Consider the following 12,254-nt stretch of genomic DNA (forward strand, 5'->3'; position numbering starts at 1 on the left):
ATATATATATATATATATATATATATATATATATATATATATATATATATATATATATATATATATATATATATAATTTACATAAATCTAGATAATGTGTAGTAAATGATATACTGCCTAAATTACGTTCTAATCCCTGTTGTAAAAGTATAATATAAATTAATGGAGCTATTAAGGAAATATATGAAAGAAAGAACATTATGTTCAATGGTACTGGGATACATGTGTGGGCAAACCAAATCTCTTCCGGCAAGATGGCATCCATGAATGCAACAAACAATAATTGAAATTAGTAAATTATTTAATGCAGCAGTGTACAAAATTAACGAAGACACTTGAGGTGACACTAATGCTTCACCTCACCCTTCCCAAACCCAACAATCATCCAGCCCCCAGATACCCAGATTCCCTCAAAGCATACAGACTAAAGGTTGCCAAAGGACGAAGGTATGCTCTGTTAAGATGAAAAGATTAAGTTAACGAGTTTCAAAGCGGACTCATAAATTGATAGCCAACCCTCACACCACAAACACCCATTACACGTCTCTCTCTCTCTCTCTCTCTCTCTCTCTCTCTCTCTCTCTCTCTCTCTCTCTCTCTCTCAGACTTTTTTTTCCTATAATCCAATTAGCATTTATATTATTATATGAAATTTTTTTGTGAAAATCTATAAATTGTTATAATGTTTATTAACCCCTGCATATCTATATGTTACTCATGTCAAGTAGTCAGAACTATTGATGTGATGTTTATTTTTTTCAGCTTATTTTTTGATATGGCCATTTGTTTATTTTTTGGATTTACTATATCTTTTTCTGGATTCAGTTGTGCCTGTGCAAAATGGAGAAATGAACATTTATCCAATGGCAGACCTCACTCCCCTCATCTGAATCCCCTAACATCTCTCTCTCTCTCTCTCTCTCTTTTTCTACTTGTATTGTGTCAACACCTTTCCTCTTCCTCTCTTTTATTTTTATTTTTATTTACCTATAATGTGTCAACACCTCTCCCTTGGTCGTAATACGCACCCGTTCTCCAACCCTCTTACCTCAGCCAAGATCAACTCTCGCTGTACAAAACACAAACAGAAGTTCATGCCGTTTTACATAATATTATAAGAAATTCCTTTAATTCTCATCCCCACATCTTTCTCTCACTTTTATATCCTTAGTTTTTTTTTTTTCCTTTCAATTACTCATTAAAGGTTCGACATGCGCCCAAGAAGAGTTTTTCGCCCTTTTTGTCCAAATAAACTCTGGGTTACTGGTTTTTAAAAATTCGGTAGGTCAGATGCCAAGTGCTTCATGTGCCTTATCAGTTAAAATATTCAGTGGATAGAAAATGTAGTAGAGTCATCAGCAAATCCTTGAAGTTTTAAGCAGGAGAAAGGAGACCATAAAGCTGAACGAATTATTCGAAGAGAAAATGCAGTGAGGATGGCCCCAGCACACCAGCTGTTTCATATAGTTCAAAATAAACGGAAATCTAAATAAACCCCTGAGATAATGCCCAGAATTCCAATGACGAAGAAGTACAAACAGTCAGACTGTATTATAGCAAGTTAGGGAAAATGCTGGTAAATATGTTAAAGCAGACAAACGTCACAAGGATTCAGTACAAGTAAAAGAACCACACTGGTGGTGAGTGACTTTATCCTAATAGGTCCAGGTTCTGCTTTTAGCTCAAATAACAAAGGGAAGGAAAAATTAGTGAAGACTATACATGGGAATCAGACAGACATAATCACCAAAGATATCAAAAGTATACCATTCACCAGAGAAACATGTTTTATTATGAATGTAGGTATAAACGATGCCCAAAACGGAGGTAAAGTTGCCACCAGTGATATCTGCATATATATATATATATATATATATATATATATATATATATATATATATATATATATATATATATATATATATATATATATATAATCTACATAAATCTAGATAATGTTTAGTAAATGGTATACTGACTAAATTACGTTCCAATCCCTGTTGTAAAAGTATAATATAAATTAATGGAGCTATTAAGGAAATATATGAAAGAAAGAACATTATGTTCAATGGTACTGGGATACATGTGTGGGCAAACCAAATCTCTACGGGCAAGATGGCATCCATGAATGCAACAAACAATAACTGAAATTAGTAAATTATTTAACGCAGCAGTGTACAAAATTCACGAAGACACTTGAGGTGACACTAATGCTTCACCTCACCCTTCCCAAACCCAACAATCATCCAGCCCCCAGATACCCAGATTCCCTCAAAGCATACAGACTAAAGGTTGCCAAAGGACGAAGGTCTGCGCTGTTAAAATGTAAAGACTAAGTTAACGAGTTGCAAAGTGAACTCATAGACTGGTAGCCAACCCTCACACCACAGACACCCAATACACGTCACGCTCGCTCTCTCTCTCTCTCTCTCTCTCTCTGAGATTTTTTTTCCTATACTCCAATTAGCATTTATATTATTACATGAATCTTTTTGTGAAAATCTATAAATTGTTATAAAGTTTATTAACCCCTGCATATCTATATGTTACTAATGTCAAGTAGTCAGAACTATTCATGTGGTGTTTATTTTTTTCAGCTTATTTTTTGATATGGCCATTAGTTATATATTTTACAAGTTTATTTTTTGGTTTTACGATGTATTTTACTGGATTCAGTTGTGCCTGTGCAATATAGAGAAATGAACATTTATTCAACAGCATACCTCACTCCCCTCATCAGGGTTGCCAGGTGTGAGCGAAAAGCGCACAATTGGGCTCCTTTGGAAAGAATTTGCGCGCTTTTTTGAAAGGTTGCGCATTGCGCTTTTTTGGGCGCCTTTTAATTTGATTGGGTGCCTATTGGGCGCTTTCATAAGTTTGTAGGATATGAAGTTCAGGATATGAGTTATAAGACAGCATATAGCGTTGGCTCACACCCTTGGACGATTGGGAGGTTTAAGCCCCTTGGGTCTTGACCCCTGAGTCACATTAAGGTCAGAATTTTAGGTGCAGCCTCATTGTATGTGTGTGTGTTCTCAATGAGATTTTCAGCTCTCAAGACAGAAGTTTGCTGCTTGTCGTGGGTCACAGTCACAACGCGCATCGTCTCTCCTCTTGCCATACCGTGGATTAGTCAAGACAGCATTTAGAGCAGAGTTAAGAAAAATGGGAAAATGGGCCAAATATGGGAAAAATACTGTAAGGAATGGGAAAAAGATCCAGCACTGAAGGATGGGATTGGAATGGCCCAAGGTGATGATACAAAGGTATCTTGCAAGTATTGCAAGGTGACCTTTAAAGCTCATTACGGTGATTCGTTGAGGCATGCAGCTACTGAAAAACACAAAAAAAAATGCTGTACCCTTCTCTAATGGTAGAACATTATTTCAAACAGGAATTATAAAGCGACATATAGATCCTTCAGTGAAAATTGCTGAAGCCAGGATTGCTGCCCATATTGCTTGCCACTCAAGCATTAGGACGGTGGACCACCTGGGAGAGCTAGTGAGTGCTATTTCAACGGAGCTAGCAATCCACCGAACTAAATGCACAGCTATAATTAACTATGTATTAGGCCCATCAATGTTGAAGGACCTTTGTGATGATATTGGTGATAACACATATTCATTGATTATAGATGAGAGCACTGATATTTCAACAGAGAAACAGTTGTGCATCGTTGTGAGGTACCCCAGTATTAAAAAGAAGAAGGTCGTCACTTCGTTTTTGGGTCTATTAAATTTATCCTCAGGCACAGCTGAGGTAATGACTCAAGAACTTGTGAAATTCCTAGAACATATGAAACTTGATTCAAGGAAATGTGTGGGATTGGCAACAGACGGATGCAATGCAATGAGTGGGAAACACAACTCTGTGATCAGTAGATTCAGGGAGATTAATCCCAACGTCATCCACATCAAATGCATATGTCACTCACTGCAGCTGTGTGCCTCATATGCTATGAGAGCATTACCTAATCATCTTGAATTCATGGTGGCGGAGACATACCGACATTTTTCTTACAGCACGCAACGACAGCAGAAATACAAGGAATTGTACACAACAATTAACGTGGGAGAGGAACCCTTGAAGATCATGCAGCTGGCAGACACAAGATGGATGTCTATTGCACCATGCGTCACAAGAATTTTGGAGCAATACGACGAGCTAAAGCTACACTTCCAGGTAAGATATCTTTCTTTTCGCCTCTATCACCTCCAATATATATATATATATATATATATATATATATATATATATATATATATATATATATATATGTATATATATATATATATATATATATATATATATATATATATATATATATATATATATATATATATATATATATATATATATACATAGAGAGAGAGAGAGAGAGAGAAAGAGAGATGTCATAATAATCTCTATAACACCAATCTAGTTATCTATCTATCTGTATATTTATGTATGGATATATGTGCAAATAAAATGCTATGTAGAATATGAATATATTATTTAATTGTATTTCTTTTTTTCAGCTGGTGCAAGGAGATGACAAGAGCTATACCTCTGAAGTGCTTCATAATATGTATGCAGACCCAGTCAACAAAGCACACCTTTCATTCTTGCAGCCACTAGTGAGTGAAGTCAACAGAGTGAATAAGCTCTTCCAAGGGGACAAATGTAATATCACCAAACTTCTCTCCAACTTGATGTCCCTGTACCAGTCCATGTTGCAGCGGATAATGATGCCACGTACCTTCCCAACTTGGGATTCACTCATGGCGTACGAGGTAACAATCTTTATATCCACTATACTACTAAATTACTAAGATTCTTAACAGAAATACGAACACCCGCTCCCACTTTTCGTTAATCTCATTCTCTCTCCCCCAGTTTTCTATATCATATAGTACTGTCTGAGTACCAAATACTAGTTGTTACTATCATTATTGTTATTATTATTATTATTTTTACAATAGTAATGATAATAATGGGGTGCTTTGTGGGTGGAAGACAATTGACAATCGTCATGGTCAGGCCTGCCACAGACGTCGCAGGACACGCATGCTCATGAATCATATGCTGCATTTGTTTGTGTGCACTTGTGATAGGATTAATGTCATTCCTACTTACAAAACCACTTACACTCTCCAATGAATACACAACAACAAGAGCTTATTCATTTGTATGAGTCATACAAAAAGGTAAAAATATTCTAATCTGGCAAGTCTAGCAACTAGTCAGCTCATTCATCCCTTATAATTTAATGTTTTCTATGTTAATTCTTAAGAAATGAGTAGATTTGTATCTCTTAATATATGGTTTTCAATGAGGAAAGTCATATTTTCCTCCTCTGAGACGATTTACTAACTTAAATTTATTAATGCCTAAATTCGCCTTCAGTCAACGATTTCGACAAACCGTCCCAAATCCAGGAACGGTCAACAGTCATTTTTTGCCTGCTCGTGAGAGAGGTCGGAAGGCTGGACTGAAGTCGAGAGGACGCACGCTGAGAATCAGGATCGTACTGTTGTGTTCCCCTGTGCATTAATAGGGGTGGCCATCAATTTCCTCAGATTATGAATGATGAAATTACAAAATAAACAATTTGGATAATATAGTGTCATACAGTATGTATATATTTCTCAAAGTGGCTAATCAATCCAGAATAGAATATATTCTCTATAATAAGTATATATAGAAAACTATATATATATATATATATATATATATATATATATATATATATATATATATATATATATATGTGTGTGTGTGTGTGTGTGCTTTTCACTTTCACTCACAAAGTACACACTGCTTCCTACCCAGATGACTTAACACTCCCACACACACTTCATGACTGGTGTACTACAAAAAGACTCAGAATGGCCTCTTTTATGGTAGAACACAGTCATAATTCACACCTCACTATCAAAACATCCCTCTTGTCCCACCTGCACACAAAATCTTTGGTGAAATGAAAGCACAGTAACAGAAGAATTTGGTAATATCTTGCAGCATAGAGCAGTTAGTTAGAAGCTGATCTGTAAAAATATTTATCTAAGACAGCCTTTCTGAAATTATCTTGATGTCCTCAAATGTGAATATTACAAAATCTTGGGTGCCGCAATATTAGTAAACAAAAGCAGAGTCTATCTTGTCCCTGGGACTGTACCTTCAATGCGCATGCGCCACTTGGATATTTGGGATGTTACGAGCGTCGTACCGATTTTTTACTTATATTGGCTAGTAATCTACTTGAAGAGGGCAATTACAAAGTATTTCGTTCCAGCCAATAGTGAGTAATGTAACTCCACCTCTTTCAGTATAATAAAAGACTACTAATGCAAAATAAATGAGGATCTTGGAGTTCATTTGATGCTAGTCTAGCTGGATAAATATTTTTTACGTATTACTATGAAAATAATAAGTAGTTTCCCTTCATTTCTTCTGAATTATTTGAGAAAAAAATAATTACTCTAAACATTACAAACATTAATTTGAATCATAAGTCCACACAAAAATATATTATTAATGATTCATGAGAGTGCGACTGTTCACTGTCAGTGGCAGGCTCGACCACTTCAGTGGCGGCCCCAAAGCACCCCATTATCATTATTATTTGCTTCATATTTTCTATTATTTTAACTATTATCAGCCAACATGCATAAGCCTGCGTGAAAAGGTAAAAGCACAGATCCCTAAGAGTGTATACGTACAGAGAAGTTGGCATAATAATTCTCTAGAATGTAGAGTACCTACAGATATATATATATATATATATATATATATATATATATATATATATATATATATATATATATATTTCAATTATTTTCTTCCACGTGCTTGTTTCATATTTATGTGCACCCTGTTTCTTTGTAACGCTCTTCTATATATTTATAGTCGTTCCTCCCTTAATGTGTACTGTACGTATACATATGCACACACTCATTTGCTCTACCACCTGGCCATCTCTTTCCCTTGGGAGTCGCCTGATCAGAAAAACGTTCTTAATCCATCTTAATCCATTCTTTAAATCCTCTCTCTCTCTCTCTCTCTCTCTCTCTCTCTCTCTCTCTCTCTCTCTCTCTCTCTCCAGTCCTCCCTTTGTCTGCGCTGCCCTTCCCTTCCCATTAACACTTGACTGTTCTGTCTTATAAGCCCTTCTGTCAACCTTGGCTAATCTCATTTTATCTTTTACCAGGCCCACCCTCACACACACACACACACACACACACACACACACACACACACACACACACACACACAAAACAATCCAAAGTTAGTCAGAGATTCAGTAGAGATAAACAAATCAATAGTAATCACTGGAATAGAAGAGGATGAAGTTAAAAACAAGATCACAAGAGACAAAAAGGAGATGGCAAATGTAATGAGCTTACTGAAAGAAGTATCAGAGGAAATCTGTAGTAAAGACATAGAGGAACACAAAAGGTTAGGGAAATACGAGAAAAGCAAGACAAGACCTCTAAAGGTGACTTTCCAGAGTGTAAACACAGTGGAAGAGATACAAAAAAATGCAAAGAATCTTAAGGAAAAAGAGGAGTTCAAAAATGTATGGATAAAAAGATGTCTAACACAAGAGGAAATGGAATTACTGAAAGAGAAAAGGGAGGAAGCAAAAGCAAAAAATGAGGGAAGATCAGAAGAGGACAAGAAGAAATTTTTTTTACAAAGTAATAGGATTGCAGGTACGAAAGTGGTACACAAACAGGATGGAAGAAAAAGGAGGAAGGTAGTAGAACCATGTCAGGACAAGTATATAAACAAGATGATAAAGTTGATGTACTCAAATGTGGATGGAATGGTATCTAAATTACTAGAGATGAATGATTATGTTAGAGAAAATGAACCACAAGTAATATGCCTAACTGAAACAAAATTAATACCAAGGATATCAAATGACATACTAAACATAGAGGAATACAATATATGGAGAAGAGACAGATATTTAAAAAAAGGAGGAGGAATTATAATATTAACTACGAAAAATCTAAAAGTCAAGGAAATAAAACTAGATATACCATCACAAGTAGAACTGATTGCAGTAGAGATCGACACATCTGAAGGTAAAGTAATTGTAGCAAATTTGTACATGCCACCCAGATCAAACACATGGGAAAGAGACGAATATGAGGACCTGGCAGAGAGTATAATTCAGAGTGTAAGATCATTGCTACATAGAATGGAAGAGAAATCGGAAAGAATTATACTAACTGGGGACTTCAATACAAATATAAATTGGAATACTCTAGATATAAATAGCCAAGAAAGCTGTTGGGACCAAAAGCTCCTGGATCTCGTACAAGAGTTTTTCTTAACGCAACATGTGAGGGAAACCACCAGAAAAAGAGGACTTGATGTACCTTCAGTGCTAGATCTAATATTTACAAGGCATGAAAATGATATTGACAGTTTAATAAATCACCCTCCACTCGGCAAAAGCGATCATGCAGTACTAAACTATAACTTCAGGATAGCATATGACATAGTAAACAGCAATGATAGTTACAAAAAGAGCCTAAACTATAAAAAGGGAAATTATCAAGACCTAAAGAAGTATTTCTTAGAAGTTGATTGGGAAAATGAGCTTAGAGGACAAGATTTAAATGCTGTATATAAAAATTTTTGTGAATTTTATGAAATAGGAGTCCAGAAGTACATCCCACAGCACAAAGAAGCAGATAAGAAAATACAGAAATGGTTCAATACAGAATGTAAAAACTCAAAAGAAAGAAGAGATTTGTTGTGGAATAGATACAGAAGACACAATAGTGAAAGGGCGTACAATAATTACAAACAGGCAAGAAACGACTATACAAGAATAAGGAGGGAAGCCCAAAAACAGTTTGAGGAGGATATAATAAATAAAAGTAGTGATCAACCAATGCTGTTTTACAGCTATATCAGAAGCAAAACTAAAGTAAAAGATATAATACAATCCATTACGGACGAGGGAATCACTTATACACAAGAGAAAGATATTTGTGAAGCACTAAATAAGAATTTCCAATTAGTTTTTACAGAAGAAAAAAATTTTGAGAGGGACTATGTGGAACACGCATGTCCACACATACTACCAAATATACAAATAGCAGAAAAAGTAATACAGGAGGAGTTAAGTAGATTAGACAGAGGAAAAAGCAAGTGGTCCTGATGAAATTTCATGTTGGGTATTACGAGAATGTGCAAAGGAGTTATGTAAACCATTATTTTTAATTTTCAAGAAATCCTTGAGTCAAGGTAAACTACCAGATATTTGGAAAAAAGCAAATATTGTCCCCTTATTCAAGAAAGGAAATAGACAAAATCCACTCAACTACCGACCAGTATCACTGACCAGTGTTGTAAGCAAGGTATTAGAAAAACTTATAAGAAAAGCTTGGGTAAATCATCTAGAAGAACACAGTATGATAACAGAGAGACAGTTTGGTTTCAGAAAAGGAAAATCATGTGTTACTAATCTGTTAAGCTACTATGACAGAGTAACAAACACAATACAGGAAAGGGAAGGATGGGTGGACAGTATCTATTTAGATTTCAAGAAAGCTTTTGACACAGTACCACACCAAAGACTTTTATGGAAACTGTACCATCAAGAGGAGGAATTCGAGGCAAACTGTTTTGTTGGATGCAAGACTTTCTCATAAAAAGAGAAATGAGGACAGTACTAAGAGGAAACTACTCATCATGGAAAGAAGTGACTAGCGGAGTACCACAGGGTTCAGTGCTGGCACCAATCATGTTCTTAGTGTATATAAATGATATAAACAGTAACACTGGAAATGAGAGCTATCTGAATATGTTTGCAGATGATGCAAAAATACAAAGGAGAATTACTAACACAGACTCTTGTAAAGAGCTACAAGAAGAAATTAAATAAACTTCATGAATGGAGTAGTACATGGCAAATGGAATTCAATGTGGACAAGTGTCATGTAATCAAGTTTGGTAAAAGTGGAAAAAGACCTGATTGGGATTATAAGTTAGGAAATAAAACCCTACATACATCAGAAAGAGAGAAAGACCTAGGTGTGATTATCAATAACAGACTATCTCCGGCTGACCACATCAGCGAGAAGGTACAGAACATGTATACACTGCTTGCAAATATGAGAATAGCATTCACATACATAAATGAAGACATGCTAAGAAGGATAATAACATCATTCATTAGACCAACCCTGGAATATGCATCAGTAGTCTGGAGTCCTCATCTCAAAAAGCACATAGACAAGATTGAAAAAGTTCAAAGGGCCGCTACAAGATGGATACCAAGCTTAAGTGACCTAAGCTACGAAGAAAGACTAAATAAACTGAATCTACCAACACTACAGGAGAGAAGGAAAAGAGGTGACATGATAATGCTATATAAATGCATATCAGGAAAGGAGAAAATAGACATAAATGATTACTTAACATATGGAGAAGCATCAGCAAGAGGACACTGCAAAAAACTGCATAAGAAGAGAGGTGATAAAGACGTAAGGAAATTCAGTTTTCCAAACAGAGCAATTGATCAATGGAATGCACTACCGAATGAAATAGTGTGTGCCAAAACAATTCACAAATTTAAGGATATGTACGATAAATATGGTTTAAGACACGGGACAGTACGAGCTTGACTCATTCCTGTAAAGATACAATTAGGTAAGAACAATTAGGTAAGAACACACACACACACGATCAGGTCCATCACGTGATCATGACTGAGCCTGTGACATTACACACACACACACACACACACACACACACACACACACACACACACACACACACACACACAAATTGTCAATATGTGCGTGTGTTTTATTTGTCACCATGTTTACTGCTTATTTTCGTGTTTGCAGGTGGCAGATGACAGTAACCTCATGCCGTTAGCTGCAGTTGACATGGGAGTTCAATTCAACCTAGAAGTATCTCGGAGTGGCCTCCAAGCTGATGCTGTAAACAGCATCAAATCTCATTGCCAGGATTTTATGATAACCTTGGTACGAGAGATACGTGGTCGAATCCCTGCCAATATCCAGCTATTACACAGCATGACGAAACTGTCCCCTGATATTGTTTTAGGGTTGCGGAAGCCTCGCCTAAGTGAGCTGTCTTTCCTCCAAATGTACGATGGGGATCTAGGCAAGCTGGAGCAGCAGTGGCTTAATCTGGGCACCTGTGAATGGGACCATAAATCTTCCGATGATATCAGCGAGTTTTGGATGGAAGTATACAGCCATGAAGATGCTGCAGGGGAACAAGATTTTAAAGAAGTGGGACAGCTTGCACTGTCAGTGTTGGCACTGCCAGTCAGCAATGCTGCAGTGGAGGGAGCGTTCTCTCAAATGAATTTAATTAAAAGTAAAATAAGAAACAAACTGCAGCAAAAATCAGTCGAAAACATTATGCACGTGTGAGCATTCATGGCAAGACATGGCATATGTTGCAATGATTTTGTACCTACTGAGTCTATGTTGAAGCTGTTTTGTCAAGATATGTATGCAGCTGGGAACAGCGAAAGTGTCGTAGGCATTCAGCATACGAAGTACAGCATAGACATACAGGGTTATACCCCTTCTGAATATAGACTAAGTTTGTAAATTACTTTGTACTGTACCATAAATCTATTTTCCCATAGATAAACATGTAAATAATTGCAAAAGGGTTATACACCTTCTGAATATAGACTAAGTTTGTAAATTTCTTTGTACTGTACCATAAATCTATTTTCCCATAGATAAACATGTAAATAATTGCACGCATTTATTTCTAAGTTATAGTTTCCTATGCATGGAAAGTGAACAAATAAAGGTAAGCTGTATTGATGAATTGCACTTCAATAATATAGTTCTGTCTATTATAAAGTCATAAAGAAAGGAAAAACAATTCGCGTCATCAAATTATGGCTCACAGCTGGATCAAGGCTTTAGTAACGGGTTGGGCGCTTTTTGGGCGCGTTTTCGGGAAAGATTGGGCGCCAACATCAGCCACCCACCTGGCAACCCTGCCCCTCATCTCAATCCCCTAACATCTCTCTCTCTCTCTCTCTCTCTCTCTCTCTCTCTCTCTCTCTCTCTCTCTCTCAATTTTTTTTTTAACCCGTATTTTGTCAACACTTCTCCTGTTTCTTTCTCTCTCTCTCTTTTAGTTTTTTTTCTTTCTTTCCCTATATTGTGTCAACACCTCTCCCTGGGTCGTAATACGTACCCATTCTCCAACACTTTCACCTCAGCGAAGATCAACTCTCGCTGTAC

The 12,254-nt window shown here is 36.3% G+C and overlaps 1 protein-coding gene across 1 annotated transcript; it reads left to right on the forward strand.

Moving 5' to 3' along the window:
• Positions 1-3,582: 3,582 nt before the first annotated feature.
• Positions 3,583-11,309, forward strand: LOC145389823 (protein FAM200B-like; the record flags this gene model as incomplete). Its single annotated transcript, XM_080264962.1, has 3 exons — positions 3,583-4,185; positions 4,524-4,778; positions 10,860-11,309. Coding segments are annotated over exons 1-3 (1,308 nt in total), but the record flags the coding sequence as incomplete, so codon positions are not given.
• Positions 11,310-12,254: the final 945 nt, after the last annotated feature.

Source organism: Coenobita brevimanus, unplaced genomic scaffold, assembly GCF_032717465.1.
Source record: "Coenobita brevimanus isolate Jiangsu-jjx unplaced genomic scaffold, ASM3271746v2 jjx.HiC_scaffold_2404, whole genome shotgun sequence".
Lineage (NCBI taxonomy): Eukaryota > Metazoa > Arthropoda > Malacostraca > Decapoda > Coenobitidae > Coenobita > Coenobita brevimanus.